The sequence below is a fragment of the Diceros bicornis genome, chromosome X (genome assembly GCF_020826845.1).
Source record: "Diceros bicornis minor isolate mBicDic1 chromosome X, mDicBic1.mat.cur, whole genome shotgun sequence".
Lineage (NCBI taxonomy): Eukaryota > Metazoa > Chordata > Mammalia > Perissodactyla > Rhinocerotidae > Diceros > Diceros bicornis.
This window is the reverse complement of record NC_080781.1, coordinates 63,555,384-63,575,999: the sequence shown is the minus strand read 5'-3', so window position 1 is coordinate 63,575,999 and position 20,616 is coordinate 63,555,384. Positions and strand designations below refer to the sequence as shown.

The 20,616-nt window shown below is 43.3% G+C and overlaps 1 protein-coding gene across 1 annotated transcript; it reads right to left on the bottom strand.

Moving 5' to 3' along the window:
- Nucleotides 1-517: 517 nt before the first annotated feature.
- On the bottom strand, nt 518-19,833 carry DGAT2L6 (diacylglycerol O-acyltransferase 2 like 6). The gene is given in 8 exon segments (XM_058535225.1): nt 518-672; nt 1,111-1,322; nt 3,620-3,677; nt 3,906-4,022; nt 5,435-5,636; nt 6,010-6,080; nt 6,605-6,715; nt 19,749-19,833. Coding segments are annotated over 8 exon segments (1,011 nt in total).
- Nucleotides 19,834-20,616: the final 783 nt, after the last annotated feature.

Below are 20,616 nucleotides of genomic sequence, written 5' to 3'. Positions count from 1 at the left end.
GCATGACTGTGTGCAAAAGTTTTTGCCAGTGTAGGACTGTGTGACAACTGAGGGAATCCTGTCTACTTGGATCAGGAAACCACAGTTCAGGTCCCTGCTTTATCTTATGGTGGTCCCCAAATAGTAAGAAAAGTCTAGAAGGAAACAGACCATCCCTATTCTCAACAAGTCTTCTAAGCCTAAACCTAAATAGTGAGGGTGTCACTAAGTCTCAGGAGGAAGAGGCACGGTGTTCTTTGGCTTCTCATTCCTCTAATCAGAGAGTTGGCTGGAGTCAGGAGGCATAAAAGATCTGTGGACTCACAAGACTCTGCTTGCTAAACTGAGTTGTTGCCCAGTCTTCTCTTGTCCCTCTCGTTCCTTCCCCCAAACCTGATTCATTAGGTACTTTTTGGTTTGGTTGGCCTCCTCTCTCATCCCTGAGATCCTCCCCTCTCCTCAGATTCTTCCTTCCATATGGTCCTACTTGGATCCCTCAATGCTTTGGGGGTTTGGCAATGGGGGAATCCAGCTCCTGTTATATGATTGTCAGTTCCTGGGTCTCAGAGAGGCCATACTGAACTTTGTGCTGGTCAAACAGCTTGCACAAGGCACTGATGTAGAGTGCATGGTACTTGTCCACTGTCTTCTTGCTTGGCTTCTTAATCCTGGGGATTGGCAGGGGCTCCCCAACTATGGGGAAGGAGAAGAGACAAGCTTTAGAGCCCCCCAACTCAAATTACCCATCCCTCAGAGGGAGCTACACACTGAAACTTAGTATCTGGGTCCCCTCCCCTTGCTTTGTTCTTTCTCTCTGCTCCAACCCCACCCTGTCCCATATTCTCCAAATACCTAATCTCATGCATGCTCAAGAGAATGAGAGCAAGCTCAGGAGAGTGTTGAAAGAATGTATGTGAATAATGATGCTCTCATAGCAGTTGCTGAACTCTGTCCCACTCGTGAATGGCCACAACTCTTATCTTAGTTGTCCTCCCTACCCTGCCCTCAATCACACCCACGGGAATTCCCATTGCCCATCCCAGCTGTGTGTCAGGTCCCCTGGGACTTGATGGGTGACCTGGGTGGGGGGAATCGAGGACCAGGGTGGTCCAGAGATACTGGAAATCTCACCAACAGTGGTAATGGGCCGATTGAAAGGCAGAAAACCCCAGGATCCTCGAGTGAGTCCCCTGCCATGGAAGGTACAGAAACTTAGTCGCAGGACTTTTTTAGATGTGTCCTGGATAGTTTTTTGGAAGAACCTTATCCACGTGCCCTCAGGGAAGGTCTCTTGATTGTAAACCTCGTTCTCTCCAAAGGAATAGGAAGGGACAAGGTATGCTCTGTAAAGAGAGAGGTGGAAGTGTGAGTTCTCCCAGGAAGCTCCCCTCAGTGAAATCCTCTCCAAGGTGGGAAACCTCTACAATATCCCCATTATAGGTCAAGAACTCAAGAACCCAAACATCTCCAGCCTTGTGTTTCATTTTTGCCATGCCCCACCCTCCCAACTGAATCCTTTGCAGGAAGCTGCTGCACCTTGTCCTGTGATGGGAAGAAGCTAATCTCAGGCAATCTAACTGCCTTCATTGCACCCAACATCCAGAGTGATCTTCGTAAACTGCATATCTGGACACATCACTCCTCTCTTTAAAATTCTTCCAGAGTTCCTCACTTTGTACCACACTGCTTAGCATGGCCTTTGTGCTCTAGTCCTGCCTACCCGGCTAGTTTCCCCTCTCCTCACCCCTTCCTTGCAATCCGCTTAGCTATACTAAGTGTGTCAAGTTCTCTCTTGTCTATGGGTCTTTGTACACTCGGCTCCCTCTGCTGGAAATGCCTTCCCTCTGTCTTCACGTGGCTAATTCTATTTTGCCCTTCAATACTCAACTCCAGTTTCATCCCCTTGAAGAAACTTTCTTTGATCACCTCCAATTCCCTCTCCCACAATGTGGTTTAGATACCCTTCATCTAGTGCTTATCTTTTTCCTACACTAACACTATCCTAACTCTGTATTACAGTCATTCCCTTACCTGGATGATTCCCTGGTTGTCTGTCAAGCAGATCAAAGGTGGGAACAGTGTCACTCATCTTTGAATCTCTAGGACCTGGCATAGTGCCTGATATGTTGTAGGACCCCTGAGCTCTTTCTCCTTTTTGGTCTGACTGGCAGCTGCTACTAATATTTCAATTTACAATTCAGATGTTGCCCACCTATGAAACCTCTACTTTGGGTGAAAGTCTTTCCATCAATTGGTGCTCTCATAGCAGTTTGTACATATCTCTATTATAGCATGTCATTCACTCAACAAATATTTACTGAGTTCTTTCTATGTGCCAGCACTGTTTTAAGCCCTGGGAATATGTCAGTGAACACAATGGATTAAGAAAAAAATCTCTATCCTCATGGAGCTTACCTTTTATTGAGGGAAGACAGACAATAAACAATAATAACAAAGGAAAAACCAGATACATAAACAAATAAAATTGATGATATATAAGAAGATGATATGTGCAATGGGAAAAAAATAGAGCAGGATGGTCAGGATAGACTTTGTTGAGAAGAGACATTTGAGCAAAGACCTGGAGGAGGTAAAGGAATGAGCCAAGCAGTTATTTGGAGGAATAGTGTTTCAGGCAGAGTGGACAGCTAGAGCAAAGGCCCTAAGGCAGGAGTGTGTGGCTTGCTTGAGGGACAGCAAGGGGGCCAGTGTAGCTCTAATGGAGTGAGCAAGGGGGAGGGCAGTGGGTGATGAGGTCAGAGAGGTGGCTAAGGACCAGATTCTTTAGGGTCTTTCAGGCCCTTGTAAAGACTTCGGCTTTCCCTCGGAGTGAAATGGGAGCCATTGGAGCATTTGGTGTAGTGACATGATCTGACTCACGTTTAATAGGATCATCGTGGCTACAGATAAGAATAGACTCTTGGATGTGGGGGAGGCAGGATAGAGGCAGGAAGAGCAGTTAGGAGACTACTGTAATAACCCAGGGGAGAGGTGATGGTAGTTTAAACCAGACGGTGGTAGATGAGATGGTAAATGGTTGACATCTGGATAGATTTTGTAATTATATGTGCATATGTCTGTCTTCCTCATTGGACTGTGAGTTCCTTAAAGGCAAGGACCAGGTCTTATTTATTTTTGTATCCTCAATGCCTAGTACTATGCCTGACACACAGTAGGCCATAACTGTTCAATAACTGCTGAATGAATGCATTCTATTTCTCAGACCAGATTATATGCTCTTTGGGGGCAGTAACTATGTCTTATTCATCTTTGCAATCCTCACAACATCAAGCCCAGTACTTTCCTTGCCCTGGGTAGGTTCTCTGGGCCTCTCAGTTAATGGGTTGATATAAAGTGAAGCCCCCCACTTCCCCAGACCCCTAGCCTACTAGGTAATGGGCAGAAGGTGAAAGTCTTCTTCTGCTGTTCTTTCTTCAACTTCAAGTAAGAAAAAGTGCACATCGAAATGTGTCTAGAGGCCCAAACACCCTTAAGGCATAATGTGAGGGTGTAGAGAGAAGCAAACAGAGTGAAAAGAGAGCCCCTGTAATAGGTTTCCAAGGGAGGACACCATTCTGGAGAGGTGCTACAGAGGACCTATGGTACCCTGACAATAGGGCACCAGGAACTAGGGACCCACCCTGTCTGCAGTGCCAAATTCACAAAACCTTTACACTGTTTAAGGATGATGGTAGATGGGCCGGCCCCGTGGCTTAGTGGTTAAGTGTGCGCGCTCTGCTGATGGCGGCCCGGGTTCAGATCCCGGGCGCGCACCGACGCACCGCTTCTCCGGCCATGCTGAGGCTGCGTCCCACATACAGCAACTAGAAGGATGTGCAACTATGACGTACAACTATCTACTGGGGCTTTGGGGGAAAAATAAATAAATAAAATTAAAAAAAAAAAGAAAAGGATGATGGTAGAGACGCCTGGCCGGCACAAGAGGGCTTCAGCAGCTCCACCCACCACAATACCCACCGCATTTCCAGAGCCTTTCTGAGTCAGCAAATACTTCAAGGCTGACTCACTCACTGGGCACACATCTGTGAAACAAAAGAGTCAAGTGCCATAACAAACTTGGTATCTGAGGATGGAGTAAGGGGTTCTTTTTGGCTCTTCCTTGCTGGACACAGTTCTGTTTCCTGACTATTGTTGTTTCCACTGTTCTGTCTTTGACCTCCACATCCTGGTTTAGCCCTATCCTGAGGTTGATCCTTACGGTCAGCTGCTTGCCTTGGGGGTCTGTGCTATTACAGTTGGGACTACATTGAGTTTCTCTGCCTACTTCTTCTTAGCCCAATAGCATTTAAGCCCATCCCTTCCCTCTCTACTCATGAACCACAGCTGTCTTCCAGTCTCCCCAGGCTGACAGCATTGGAGACTCTGCAGAGTTCTCCCCAACCTGGGGTGATCAGGACTAGCCACCACCAACCTGCTTCCTCCCTAGAGCAACCTGCCAAAGGGGAGCCATTGGCTGGGGTTTCTGGAGAGTAGGCAGACCCAGGAAACTCCCAAGCCAAGTTGAAATGTAGAAGAACCATGGAATGAGGATGACACCCTGTTGCTCAACAGCACTCAGAGTCTTTCCTCAATTCTGCTTCCCATCTTTGCCCTGTGCTTACCTTCTATTCTCTCCTAGGATGACAGAAATTGCTTCCAGACCTCAGTCATTGAGAGAGACTGCTTCTCCAGGTTCATGCCAACCTCAGAGGAGAGCAGAACCATCCTCTGGGACTCTAGTGGTCCCACCTGGCCCCTCCAGATAGATGTATCTTACCTTTTAATGTTTGGCTTCAGTTGTTTTCTGGTGTCCAGAAGGATGGGTATTTATCCAGTGAGAAGGACATTTGTCACAGCACCCTGGCATGGGAAAGTTGTCCTGGATTCTGATGGATACCTATCCTTTATCCTTTGATGTCTTGTGCAAGTTTGAAGGGGTTCCCAGGAGTTGAAAGTCATGGGCCAGGAGGGTACCAGCTAGTATGAGAGACTTTAAAATGTCTTTAAGATGCCCTGGGATGAGAGCTGCTATATAAATGTCTGGCCAAAATAAGCCAACTGACATCCCAGAAAGAGTCTGGCAAAGTTTATCCGAGCTGCCCTGTTCATGCCTGATTTTCCCCACATTTGGGTTTGATATTTGGCTTTTGCCTTCTGCTTTCCACTTTGGCTCTGATCCTGAACTCCAGCCTTCTGCTTCCTCCTCTGAAAGGATTCCTGGCAACTCCTATGAATGCCCGTAACTTATCCTGTTGCCTAACCAAACCCTGCCTTCCAGATCTTGGATGGAACCTGACACTTGGAGACATACTCCTGTTACTGTCCCAGTGTGTTCTGGACTCATTTTCTACTAAGTCCTCTTCCAGCAGGGAGTGAGAATTGGACTGACTGTCAGGGCTTATTGGGGTTGGAGCTCTGAGGTAAGTCAGAGGATGGAATGACTTCTTATACTCACCCATTGACATCACATATTGTCGCACAATTGGGATCCAGAAGACCCCTTCCAAGGTCCCTACAGAAGTGATGCCTGGGAAAATCCGAGCAAAGCCAGTGGCCTCAGTGGCAAAGTTGATGAAGACACTGCAAGAAATAATGCCATGGGGGTGGTTGGCAATGATATAATTGTGTTTGGGAGAGAGGTCATGAGTCTTCACCAGCTGTTAGAGGGAGATTGTGTCAGAGCAGTAGATAGGAAGAAGAAAGAGAGGACATGTGGGCTCACATCCCAGCAAGTAGCCTGTGTTTCCCTTGGGGAGCCCTAAATCCCTGTTCATTGGGATGTCATCATTGTCACAGGATTGCCAGGGGTTATGATACTCAGAGAGGCTCACCTGGATGTGCCACTATAAGTCAAGGCTGCTATCTATCCATCTTCCCACTTGCCCATCCATCTTGGGCCCCTACTCTGTATTATGCCTCTGGGCCTTGACCTTCACTGCTGGCCACCAAAGCCTTTGAAAACATGGAGCTGAGTGGAGAGCGAGAGTCTGAGCAACAGGGACTGAAGGTATCCAGAGGAAGAGTAGTCACTTTTATTGGGAAGTAATTTCAGAAATACTTCCAGAGGGTCCAGTTTCGTACCCAAGGTGAACGCCTACCACCTATGGGTACAGAAGGGAAGGGAAGAGCAAGTGAGATATTGCCAATCCCTCTACTTCTCCCAGGGGTGGAGGGTTCTTCCTACAGTCCTCAGGTCACAGGAGAGGCCTCCTTCTCACACTTTCATATTTCTAAGGCACAGAGCTGTAGATACTAGCCTTGAATCCAACTCCCAAGGAGACATAGGAAGCCCCTGCTCCTCTGGAGCCAGCCAGAAAGGTGATAGGGAAACAGTGTGAGGCTGGAGGCACCTGCCCAGAAATCTCAACCTCTTAATTCTTCCTGGGCAGCCTGGCAGAGAACTCTGTTCCCTACTGAGCTTTGCTCTCCTCTCTCCTTCCCCTTCCCTCTACCGCCGTTTGCTTCTCTCTCTCTCTCCACCTCCCCCCTTTCCTTTCCCTTTCCCCTTCTTTCCTCTCCCCACCCCTTCTCCCTCTGCCTCTCCTATTCTTTCCCTCCATCCCCCTCTCCCTGTGGTTCCATCCTTGGCACAGACAGTGACCACCACTCTTCACCTGTCTCTTACCTTGATTGTGGGTGTTCTAATCATAGGCAAGCCAGGCTAAGGCGAGCACAGACAAGGTCCAGAACTTAGTGAACACCAGAAAGTAGGGTATAAGGACAACAGGAATAGCTCCTGAGGGGACATAAAGGGTTCATGCCCTTCAGTTCCCTTCAAGTTTAATACACCTCTCATAACCCCAATCTCTGCTCTATACTGAAGGAGCAGGTCAAGGCTGGTGTGAGACCATTCTCTCCTTCTCCCTCGACCCCCCACCTAGTTCTGCTGTGGTCCAGGCTGACCTCTGAGTCCCTGGATCTGGGTCCCCTTGATGGCTGAGATCTTAACTGAGGGAACAGCAGAACCATAACGTTCTCAGAGCAGGCCCTCAGCCAGGGTCAAAGGAAAGCACTACTTGGCAAGTGGAAAGAACAGCACCTTGGGCCGGTGGCTGACATCCCTGTTCTGGGACCTCAGGAAATCCTTTCTAAAAGCTTGACCCTCCTTCCTCTGTGGAACTGCTAAGTCAGCACATTCCAGCAAAGAGGGGCTGTCTGCAGTGTACAGGATGTTTGATGCTGAGAGGAAAGCACATATTAGAAACTGCTTTACTGTGTTCTCTTTCATACTATTCGAAATGTCCCAAAAGTTCAGAAGGGAAAAAAATTACCTCTGTTAGCAAAGGGCCATGGCAAGCTGTGAAATGCAAACATGATATCTTACAGCTGTGGGAATTGAATATCATTTTTAAATCTGTATTCGTGAGAAAGAGGGGCTAAGTACACATATTGTGAGTAAAAGAAAACCCAGCTAAGGGAATGACTTCTTTGACCAGGTAACCACATCATGGTAGACAAAAGTTTCAGAGGAGGGAAAGAAACTCAAGAGTTACCTACCAGCAGGTTTGTTGCTCGCATTTTGGACATAGAAGAAAATTACAGGAGGAAGACAGAATGGGCATTTCTTTTAAAAGTCATGTTATAAAGTAGAAGAAACCTTAGTGATAGGCTGAATTCTCCTTACAAGAGCTGGCTGAGACGGTTGTTGTAAGCACGCTAATTAAATAGGAAATAGTTGTGGGAGGAATGTTATGGGAAGCCTGCCATGGATAAAAGTCCTGCTACTTCTGACCCTCATAAAAGATTAGAGTGAATTTGTTGCCCAGTAAGCTTCAGAAGAAAACTCAGATAAAATTAAAGTCATTATTAATTAAAAATAGTCTAAGCATATCATTTCTCTTATATCTTGCTTCAAATACATTTCGTTTTTATCCCCAGTATTTGGAACAGTGCTGTGCACACAGTAGGTGTTTAAAAAATATCTGTAGACTGATTGAAAGTTAAATAAATGTTTTCTCTTTTCAACAATAGTAAACTTAGATGATTAGTGTTTAGTCAGCATTTATGTTATTTCAATGTGATGTTATTTTAAAAGCATAGACGGATTGATTGTGTGCCTTACATCTGATCTCTTTCAGTTATCTACCAGTCCTAAAGGTAGTCTAAGAGCCATACCTCCATAAACACCACCCCTCTGGTGGAATCTATTTGAATTGCAAGTGTGACACCTCAGGAGACCCTAAGTGTCCTTTAAGAGCAAGCCTGCCAGACCCAGCCTGTTTGAATGTCATCAGTGTCACTCATGGTGACAGAAGTGGGATTTATTTCTTTATTTCTTTATTTTGTGAGGAAGATCAGCCCTGAGCTAACATGTGATGCCAATCCTCCTCTTTTTGCTGAGGAAGATTGGCCCTGGGCTAACATCCATGCCCATCTTTCTCTGTTTTTTATGGAACGTTGCCACAGCATGGCTTGACAAGCAATGCGTAGGTCTGTGCCTGGGTCCGAACTGGCAAACCCTGGGCCGCCAAAGAGAGCATGCGCACTTAACGGCTACGCCACCAGGCCAGCCCCTTGAGTTAATTTTTTAACAAGATGTGAGGTTTTGGTCAAGGTTCACTTACTACATATGGATATCTAATTGTTCCAATATCATTTGTTGAAAAGACTATCTTTCCTCCATTGAATTGCTTTTGCATCTTTGTCAAAAATCGATTGGCCATATTTGTGTGGGTCTATTTCTAGACTCTATTTTATTCCATTGATCAATGTGTCTATCCTTCCACCAATACATCACTGTCTTGATTGATGTAGTTTTATACTGTCTTAAAATTAGATAGTGATTCCTCCAACTTTATTCTTTTTCTAAATTGTTTTAACTATTGCAGTTCCTTTGTTTTTCTATATAAATTTTAGAATCAGCTTGTTTATGTCTACAAAAACTCCTGATGGGAGTTTTTTAAATTAAACTTTTTATTTTGAAATAACCTTAGATCAACAGAAAATTTGCAAGAATATTTTAATAAAATCCCATATAACCTTCACCTAGATCTACCCATTGTTAACATTATACATTTGATTTATCTCTAAATATAAGTATATACATATATGTTTGTATTTGAGACTAGTGCATTACAGAGATCACAACCCTTTGCCCCTAAATATCTAAGTGTTTATTTTCTAAAAACAAAGACATTCTCTTCCTCAATACTACTCCCACCCACAATACTCTCCACCCACAATACTATTATCAAATTTGGGAAATTTAATATTTATGCAAAACTGTTATCTAATATATCCTGCTGGAATTTTTATTTTAATTGCATTACATTTATACATCAATTTGGGGAGAATTGACACATTTACTGTGTTGGGTCTTCCAATCCATGAACACAATATGTCTCTAACCATTTAGGTCTTTAATTTTATTCATTAGCATTTTATAGTTTCCAGTGTACAGATGCTGTACAGGTTTTGTTAAATCTATATAAGTATTTCATTTTTTGGAGGTATTTAAATGGTATTTCTTTTTAGATTTCTATTTTCAATTGTTCTCTGCTAGTATATAGAAATGCAGTTGATATTTATGTGTAATCTTGTATCTTGTGACTTTGCTAACCTCATTTGTTAGTTCTTGGAGGGTTTTTTTTTTTAATAGATTCCTTGGGATTTTCTACACAATCACGTCCTCTGTGAATCAGGACAGTTTTTTTTCTTACTTTTCAATCTGTATGCTGTTCTTTCTTTTTTTCTTCTTGCCTTATTGCACTTCCTAGGACTTTTAGTATGATGTTGAATACAAATGGTGAGAATGGACATCCTCGCTTTGCTCCCAAGCTTAGGGAGAGAGCTTTCAGTCTTCACCATGAGGTATGATGTTAGCTGCAGATTTTTTGTAGATGCTCTTTATCAAGTTGAGGAAGATTCCCTCTAGTCCTAGTCTGTTGAGAGGTTTTATCATGATTGAAGTTGAAGTTTATCAAATGCTTTTTCTACATTAATTGATATGATCATGTGTTTTTTCTTCCTTAGGTAGTTAGTATGGTAGTTTACATTGATTGATTTTTCAAATATTTACACTTGCATTCCTGGGATAAAGTCCACTTGGTCGTGGTATATTATTCTTTGTAATATATTGCTGGATTTGGATTTTATTTGCTAGTATTTTGTTCAGGATTTTTGCATTTATATTCATGAAGGATATTGGTCTATAGTTTTCTTTTTTGTGTTGTCTTTGTCTGGTTTTGGTATCAGGGTCTGACCTCATAAGTGAGTTGGCAAGTGTTCTTTCCTCTTCTATTTTCTGGAAAAGATTGTGTGGAATCTTTAAAATGCTTGGTAGAATTTGCTGTTGAAACCATCTGGGTCTGCATATTTTTGTTTTGGAAGATTTTTAACCTTCCAAAATTAAAATTTAATTTAATTTAATTAATAGTTATAGGTTATCAGTTTCATCTTGGGTGAGTTCTGATTGTTTGTGTTTTTTGAGGAAGTCTCCAAATATACTTGCTAATTAGTTTATTTTTTCTTTTCAGTTCTGTCAGTTTTTGCTTCATATATTTTGAAGCTCTATTGTTAGGTGCATACACGTTTAGGGTAGTTACATCTTCCTGGTGAATTGACCCTTTTCTCATTGTGTAGTGTCCCTCTTTATCCCTGGTCCTGACTTTTTTAAGAAATAAATTTAAACCTGTACAGCCTCAAATTACTAATGATTGCTAACTTAAGTTAAAGATGGTGTCAATATGAATCTAAGTCGGTCCTTTCTTCAAATCATCTCTGATTCATCTCACTTGCTCACTTTCCCCATATAATAATAGCCAATATTCATTGTACACTCATCATGTAAAACTGTTTTACATGCATATTTTATTTAATCTTTGTAAAGATCCCATTAGAACAGTAATCATTCTCATTTTGTGGATGAGGAACCCAGTTTCAGAGAGGTTAAATAACCACCTGAGGTCACACAGCTAGCCGGTGGGCGAGCCAGTGTTGAGAACTCAGATCATCTTACTCCAGAGACTGTACCCTTAACCACTAATCTCTAGTTATTGCTTCCCTTTAGTTAGTTACCAATTCCTGTCAGTTCCGTCCTCCAAATACCTTTCAAATTATCCTCTTCCCCACCTCCATGCTACCATTGGGTCCAAGCCACCATTATCTCTCTTCTAGATGAATGCCAATGTCTTCTAAATAGGCTCCTTGCTTCCTTTTGAGCCATGATGCAACCAGCACGCTAAATGCAAATCTGACTCTGTCCCTCTGCAGCACATAACCAAGAACATGGCTGGCTTGTCAAAGAGGAATTTCTGTGGCTTTGTGATTACTCATTGGATCCAAATTAACTATAAATATAAGAACTTGTGGGAGTAAAAGGTAATTTAATAATTCAACAACTAACATGGCTTCCTATGACTCTTAGGATCAAGTGCAGCCTCGTAACCTTGGTTTTGAAGGCCCTCCATGCTGGAGTCCCTGGCTACCCTCTTGTTCTCTGTATTCCACCATGCTGTTCTTCTGTCAGTTCCTTCAACTCATTCCATTCTCTAGCCTCCAGGCTTCTGTGCATGTCTCTTTTGTCTGGAAGACTGTTTCCTCAGCTCCTTGCCTGGCTAGTTCCTATTTATATTTCAGGCCTCAGGATAAATGTCACAGTTTCAAAATTTTGGAGCTATCTTTGACCTCTCTCCCTTTCCAAAAAAATCTCTCCCATTCATCCTCCTGCCTCTGTCCCCATTGCTACTGCGATGGTCCAGAACTTGATCTCCTCTGGTCAAGACTGCAGTCTTTTGTCACTCTTTGCCTGCTGGTCTCTTCCTCTCCAGTCCATTTTCCATGCTACTTCTAGATACTTTTTTAAAGTACAATCATAATGTTGTTTGCCTCCTCTGAATCCTTCAATATTTTCCCGCTGCTGACAGAATAAAGTCTGAACTTACTAGCCTGGCGTTTAAGGCCCTCCATGGACTAGCCCCACACATCTTCCTAGCCTCAGCTCTCAGTACCTGCACTCATGCCCCTTATGCTCTAGCCTAGTATTTCTCAAAGTGTAGTCTCTATACCACTGTAGGGACACTAGATGATCTGAGGTGGTATATGGACGGAAAGTTATCTTAATGTGTAGTGAATGAAAGTGAATTCATGGTAGTGATATAAAACTTCCTGTTAAAATACATTAATTTAGTTTACAGAAATGAATCAATATGGAAAAAATATTAAGTAATAATAGCATAAATAGTACCCAGCCATGAAAAGAACCAGAAGGTGGGATGCATATGGCTGAAGTTCGGGAAACAAGGGCCCAACCACCTTAGTCTACTCCTCATTCCCTCAATCCACCATGCAATTTCACATGTCTATACCTTTGGTGATGCTGTTCCCTTATTCTGACTACCCTCTCCTCAACTTTCTGTCTATCAAAATTCTCTTAGCCTTCAAGCCTTAGCTCAAATGATACCTCCTTGATGATATCTTTGCTGATTCTCTGGTCAGAATTAAGGTTCCTTTCTCCACACACCCACAGCACATTACTTATGCTTCTATTTGGCCCTGTTTGCTGCTTGTGTAGTTAATATCTCACATGTCTGGCCCTCTCCCAACTAGACAGTAAGCTTCTTGAAAACAGCCTTTAGCACAGTGCCAAGCACAGGGAGATGATTCATGATAAATATTTATTACATTAAATCGTAGCACAGGGCCGGGCCCGTGGCTTAGCGGTTAAGTGCGCATGCTCCGCTGCTGGCGGCCAGGGTTCGGATCCCGGCGTGCACCGACGCACTGCTTGTCCGGCCATGCTGAGGCAGCGTCCCACATACAGCAACTAGAGGGATGTACAACTATCTACTGGGGCTTTGCGGAGAAAAGGAGGAAAAAAAGGAGGAGGATTGGTAATAGATGTTGGCACAGGGCCGGTCTACCTCAGCAAAAAGAGGAGGATTGGCATGAATGATAGCTCAGCGCTGATCTTCCTCACAAAAAAAAAAAAAATTAAAAAAATAAATTAAAATAAATAAATAAATAAATAGTAGCAGAGGAAGAAGTTTGATTTCAAAATTCTCCAAGTGGCAGGTAAAAGCTAACAGGGAGAAGCTAACACCAATACTCTTGTTTCAAACAAGGAAAGACTTTCTGAGGTTCCAGAGTGTGCGTGTGTGTGTAAGACTATAGGCAGCCAGTTATTTCCAGTGTAAAGCAAAAACCCAGCATCCTAATCAGTTGGCTCAAAGCCTTCAGAAATCGAAGACCATGGGGGCCGGCCCCGTGGCTTAGCCATTAAGTGCACGTGCTCTGCTACTGGCGGCCCGGGTTTGGGTCCTGGGCGCGCACCGAGCACCACTTGTCCGGCCATGCTGAGGCGGCGTTCCACATACAGCAACTAGAAGGATGTGCAACTATGACATACAACTATCTACTGGGGCTTTGGGGAAAAAAAAAAAAGGAGGAGGATTGGCAATAGATGTTAGCTCAGAGCCGGTCTTCCTCAGCAAAAAGAGGAGGATTAGCATGGATGTTAGCTCAGGGCTGATCTTCCTCACAAAAAAATAAAATAAAATAAAATAAAATAAAATAAAATAAAATAAAATAAAAAGTAAAAAAATAAAAGAAATCGAAGAACATGGCTGGTTTGTCAAAGATGAATTTCTGTGGCTTTGTGATTACCTGTTGGATCTAAATGAACTATAAATATAAGAACCTGTGGGAGTAAAAGGTAATTTAATAATTCAACAAACATTGAACACACCTCATGTGAAATCTCTGTGCTAGAAGCCACGGAGACTGGGTTGGGGACTGGAAGGAGAAGGGTGAAGAGAGTAAATATGGGAATGATGAAAATAATGTAAGGATGGTCACGGATACCAGGTATCAAGCATTTGTTATTAAAAAGCACTCTGTTCAGCACTCAATGTGCATTGTCTCATTTAATCCTCTCACAACCCTAAGAGATAACCCTATTATCCCCATTTTACACATGAAGAAACTGAGGCTCAGAGAGGTCATGTATCTTCACTCCAAGCTTTGGAATAAAAAGTAGTGGCATTTGTTGAATCTTTATTATGTGCCAAGAGCTATTTTAAGCACTTTATGTGTGTTAAATCATATTAATACATGTAGAAAATAAAGTTCTTGTCTTCCAGAAACTCAGTCTAGTGGGGAAGACTGATATCATAAATAATGGATACATCCCAGAGGGTTAGAACTATATAGTCAGGGTTCAAATGTCATTTTATGGGAACCCAAGGAGAAGACCATTCCTTACTACTGGGAAAGCTAGAAAAGCTTCTTGCAGAAGGTAAGATTTAAGTTGAATTTTGGAGGAAGAGTAGGACTTTGACAGATGGATTAGTGGAGGAAGGGCCTTCCATGCACAAGGAAGAGCTTGCACAAAGGCCTGAAGATGGAAGAGTCCAAGGCCCACGAGTAACACCATAAGCTGCAAAAGTACAGGGAGCATGGGAGGCCATGGAGTAGAAGATGAAGCTGGGAAGGAAGCAGGGAGATTAGGCCTGATGCTGAAGGGAATGAGAAGCCTGTGAAGTTATTAAGCAGAGGAGTAGCATGATCATATCTGTGTATCAGGAAATAATTTGGGATAACTGTGGGAGCAGGAGAAACTGTAGGCAGGGAGATAAGCTAAGAGTTGCAGTGATTTAGATGAGAGGCAATGGGAACCTGAAACAGGCTGCTATTTCTCAAACAAATTTGAAAGATACTATGGAGGTAGAATTTTCAGGGTTTGGTAGTTGATTGGATGTCGGGGGTGAAGGAAATGGAGTAGTGAATGATGCCTTAAAGGGGCCTGTGGGAATACCGAGACTGTATCAAAGTCTCTATTTGCCTAATTTTCTAGGCCCTCGTTACTCATTATTCTTCCTGAGAGTGCAATGAAATCAGAGTGTAGGGTGCCTGTCTCAGAAGTGGTTGTCACTCTTCTGTTGATCAAATGGCGAGGTTGGCAGTGTCTTATGAGGTGGGTGGTTGGGCTCCAAGTAATGTCAATTTCTATAACAGAAAGAAAGAAAATGAACATCTCTTGAGGATTTTTTTGCCTCTTTGATCTTTGGAAAGGTCTTGAGAGGCAGGTACCAAGCTTTGTTTCTACAAAGGTGGAGAGTGAATGACTTACTTGCTCAAGGTCACATAGAAAATAATAGTGACTTACTTGCACAAGGCCACATGGCAAGTATGTGGTGAACCTAGTCTGTCTGACTCTCAAGACTATGTTCTATTTTTTGTAGTATCAGAAACCAGAGAAAGAAGGTAGGCCCACAAAAAAAGGATGTCCAGGAGAGAGAAAAAAAGAACAAGAGATGAACTTAAAGACCTCTAGTGAGGAAGAAGAAATCGGGAAGAACTGTCAATTTAGGGTCAAGCCTGGTCTTGCGAGAAATATAATAAGGACAAGACGTGGCTCTTGCTTCTCATGGAGCTTTTTGGGTAGAGGTGACAAAGGATGTAAGGGCTGCTACCCAACTATTATTACAAAGTGCTTTGGACTTTCAGAGGTGATGTAGTCTCGAGTTGTCTGGAAAACATTGCAGAGAAGGGATAACTTGAGCAATATCTCAAAGGAGGAGTTGTTCATGGATAGTCCAGGAAGAGCAGTCAGGGCATCTTTCCATTGGGGGGAATAGTCAGAGCTGAGGTGAAGGAGTGGGAGAGTACCGTTTGTGTTTGTTCTGTGAATAGACTGCCTGGAATACAAGCTTCATATAGGGGAAGTGTATGGGGATGAGCTGGTAAAGGATTAGAGCTAGAGAGTGGAGGAGGGCCTTGAATGCCTAGGCTAACGCATTTGTACTTCATCAAGTAGGCAATGGGAGACTACCGACTATTTTTGAGCAGGGACGGGCTATAATCAAAGATGCTTTTAAAAGACTCTCCTGGGAGCAGGCAGTGGAATAGATTGGAGAGGGTGGAGAGTAGAAGGTAGAGGGCCAGGAGAGGGGATACTGCAACAGTTTAGGCAGATGGTGATACAAGCCCAGAAAGGAAGAAAGAGATGGAGAACCATCCTCTAAATGGAAGCTGCCTCTGAGAGGGGTTGTCAGGGCCATTGGCTAATTCTCAGGGTTGTGGATATTTGTACTCCACATCTCCTGCAAACTGTCTTTTCATTCCTCTCTTCTCATTTCTTCCCTCCTTATCCCTCTGCCTTTTTTCTCCTCCCTTTCCCTATTTTCTCCCCCATCACTTCGAGTAATGCTCAGTAATCAGCCATGATTCTTAACATCATTTGGAAAGGAGGAGAAGCACTGAGGGAGGCTCTGAGCAAGACAAGAGGAATGAAGGAAAAAGGGTGAGAAAGACAAGGAAGAAGGACATCAGGAAAAAAGTAAGGAAGGAAGGGAAAGAGGAAGGGAGGAAGGGAGGAAGGGAGAAAGGAAGGAAGGAAGGAAGGGAGGGAGGGAGGAAGGAAGGATACTTTTCTGTATGGAGCATTTACTATGGACCAAGCTGAGAAGATGCGGATACTGAGGCTTAGAGGGGTTACAGCACTTGTCCAAAGTCACACAGCTTATTGTTATCCAAGTTTGACGAACTCCAGAACCCATGTCCTGTTCACCATGCCACACTGCTTCCCTTTCTTGTCTTCCCTGATGCCCTCAATTTGATGTAATATTTTCTTTCTCTGAAACCCTAATATCAATTCATTGTGGCTCTTTCTTCCACTTAACACAGTCGGTCTTACATTGCAGTGACTTGTGTATGTGTCCAGCAGTGACACATGAAATGTGCACAACGGTGGAATGAATGATTGGTTTATCTTTGTTACTAGATAGTAAGGAGCCTGCACTTCACTCAGTGTTGCAGTCTCAGCAAGGACAGTCAAGGTCTTATCATTAATATTTGCTCTATAACTGTTGAACAGATTTGAATGTCTTACACCTCAGTGGGCATCACACAATGTTAGATGCTATAAGCTACCTTGGTAATTCCCAAGATCCAGGATTCCCGTTGTAATTTCTAGCATAATCACTAAAAAAATAGAAACAAGATGTATAATACCTAAGCTAGTAGAGGAAGACAGATGGAATGATTAAGATACTCAGTCTAAAAGAAGTCAAGACAAATGGCCAGTAAGCATATGAAAAGATGCTCAACGCATCAATCAATCATTAAGGAAATGCAAATCAAAACCACAATGAGATATCATCTCACATCCATTAGGATGGCTACTCTAAAAAAAACCCAGAAAATAAAGAAGTATTGGAGAGGATATGGAGAAATTGGAACTCTTGTGCACTGTTGGTGGGAATGTAAAATGGTGCAGCTGCTATGAAAAACGGTATGTTAGTTTCTCAAAAAATTTTAGAATGGAATTACCATATGATCCAGCAATCTCACTTCTGGGTATACATCCAAAAGAATTGAAAGCAGGGTCTCAAAGAGATAATTTAACACCCATGTTCATAGCAGCATAATTCCCAGTAGCCAAGAGGTAGAAGCAACCCAAGTGTCTGTAGACAGATGAATGAATAAACAAATTGTGGTATATACATACAATAGAATATTATTCAGCCTTAAAAAAGAAGGAAATCCTGTCACATGACACGACATAGATGAACCTTGAAGACATTATGCTAAGGAAATAAGCCAGTCACGAAAGGACAAATAGTGTATGATTCCACTTATATGAAGTACCCAGAGGAGTCAAATTCACAGAGACAGAGAGTAGAAGGGTGGTTACCAGGGGCTGGGGGAGGGAGAAATGGGGAGTTAGTGTTTAATGGGTACAGAGTTTCAGTTTTACAAGATGAAAAGAGGCCTGGAAACGGATGGTGGCGATGGTTGCACAACACTGTGAATGTACTTAATACCACAGAACCATACACTTAAAAATGGTTAAAATGGTAGATTTTATGTTATGTCTATTTTATCCCAATTTTTAAAAACTTTTAAAAATGCAGGTGAAAGAAAACATTCACATTTATTATTAGTGTTTTCACTTAAGACACATAGGTGCGATCATTTGTCCCTAACATCCCCCCTCCATCTTTTGGCTTTTCCAGGGTGGCTGAAAGCTGGTGAGATTGGTGGGGCTGTCGGGGGTGGGGGATCGGGTGGGGGGGCATTACAAGGAGGCTAACCCTCCCTTTCTCGGGCCCTTATATATTCAATGTTGGATACACCCTCTATCCTATCCTTGTCTAGAGATAGTGTCCTTTGAGAGGGGAAAAGGAAGAGAGAAAAAAATACTTAAGAAAAAATCATTTTCTGGGAGAAAAATAAGAACGTTTTTTTGAGGAGAGCTCCCAAGAGGAGCCAGAACTATCTGAGCGCTTGTGTTCAAATGCCATACAAAGACTTCCCGTGGTGGGACAGCCCCCACACCTAAAAGGATTAGCTCACACAACTCTTCCTCTCTTGCCCTCTTTTCCCTGCTCTCTCTGCCCCATCTTTGCCCACTCTTTCTGGGATCCAGACTTGAAATGGTGGCTTCCACCAGGATGCCAACTCTCTTAGGAGATTCCTGTGCCCTTCACTTTCCTAGCTAAAGGCTGGAACTTGTCAGAGGAGTCTTTTTGAGGAAGTTAAGATAAATGCAAAGGAAAACAAAAAGAAAATATGAAAGACTAGAAACAAGTTTACAGAAAAATTGTTTCCTTCTCTTAATGCATCTAGAGTCAAGCCACTGATGGACTAAGAGCTCGGCATGATTTGATTTCAATAAGGTTCAATAAGTCTTCATCTTTTGGGAACTATGGACCCCATTGGAAGTCTGGTGGAGCCTATGGGCCCCTTCTCTGAATAATATTTTTAAATGCATGAAATAAAATAGACTTACAAAGGAAACTCATCATATTAAAACACAGTTATGAAAACATTACAAAAAATGTGATATAGTAACATGGGCTTCTTGATTTATGCCTTAAATAACCAGATCTAACAGCAGTTCCAATAACTATTGGAATTTTGAGTTGAAATTGAACTAGTCATGAGCATAAATGAAATTTTGAGATGCCTGCAACAACTGGCATATGAAAGGCAAATCTCTGTGATGTCTATTACTGACAAAGTCACAGGTACTGCTGACACTTCTGTGGTTTGTTGCCTACATTCATCATTTCAATTTGAGGTTAGTGAAAATAAGGAGGTAATTTTTTCCATGCAAATTCAGAGTTGTCCCTCCCTTTCTTGAATTCTACGTCCATAGGCCCCTGGTTAAGAATCTCTGCTCTAAGGCGTCATGTAGTCTCCCATGGATTAGAATCAGCTGCCTCCTACCTGTCCCATCCTTCAGGATGACATTTCGCCCCATCCACTTTCCAAGCTTGCCCCTGTAATTGCTGCCCACAAAGCCCTGGTTTCTGGCTGGGAAAAGCTTGGAGCTCTCAGCCCATTTGCTCAGCACTGATGACTACATGCCCTGAGTCCACTGAGCAACTGGCCTTTTCTCAAAATTCTGTCTAATGAGTCACTCAGGCAGCCCTCGTATTTTCCAGAATTCTCTCAATATAGTCTTACACTGGAAAATCACCCTATGCCTACCTAGTAACACCAACTCTGCAAGCCACCACCACCTCTGCCCCTGTCCTTGAATATGACTCTTTTCAGCTAGTTCAGAGTGGGCAGTCCTGAGAAGGCTGGGGTGATCTTTAAACCAGAACAACCACAGCCTCACTCCTGGCCTTGATGCCCCTCAGTTGGGAGAGGAGAAATCCAGTGAACTCAACAGTAGCCATCTCTCTGGGTGGGGAGGCACGGTCCTTCCCAGTGGGAGGGGAATAAGCAAATGATCTCCTTGGAGCCCTCCACATCTGGAGATTCCTGGCCTCTTTTTTGGCCTGTTCTCATGTGCTCTTCAGACCCTGGGGTTCACTCACCTAAAAATATGTAGACTGGGATCCACTGTAAAACAGAGAGGGTTTGGAGGGTCTCCTGAAGATCCAATCAGAAGAGGAAGGCCATGGCTATGGCGCTGTTCTGTTGTGGCAAGAGGCCAAAACAGAAGGTCAGTACCTCCAAAGCTGACCTGATTACAGGTGCTTTGTTCTAACCGCTTATCATTGAGTCCCTTTAGCAGATGGAGGTTTTAGGCTTGACCTAACCTTTACCCCAGTCTTCTCTGTTCTCTGCCCCGCCCCAACTTCCTACACACACATCAGGTTTCAGATCACACTATCTAATCTCCTTAATATGTATTCTTTTTCCACATAATCAATTGCAATGAGGCAGAAATGGCCTTGGGGTGGTTTTAGCTGCATGTGTATGTGGGAGGCGGGGGGGGGGGGGGGGGGGCTGATAAATTAGTGCGGGGAAAAGAGAATGGCTTGGGTCTCAAATAGGACCTCTGAAAAGCAACCTGCTACCTTTCCCTGCTTAAGAAATGGGACCTGGCAACCACACTTGTTTCTGCCCTAGTGGCTGCTCTTTGGCTCCTCCTGTCTTCTGCTGAGACCCACCTAGTTAACTAGGGCCTTTTTTTGCACGGATATCCAGACTTCTCAGATCCCTCCTCATACCTCTGTTCCCAGGGGCTCTGTATCAGTGGCCAGATACCATATGGTAGAGTAGGAGAAGCATTGCACAGAGCAGACCTGGGTTCCAGTCCTACCTCCACCATGTTCTTCCCGTGAGACCTTTGGAAATTGCCCCATCTCTTTAGAGATTCCAAATTCTTTGGAATTTGCCTCATCTCCGTTTGAACATTTGTTGTTGGAAGGCTGTGTAGTGGTTAGGGGCATGTACAGT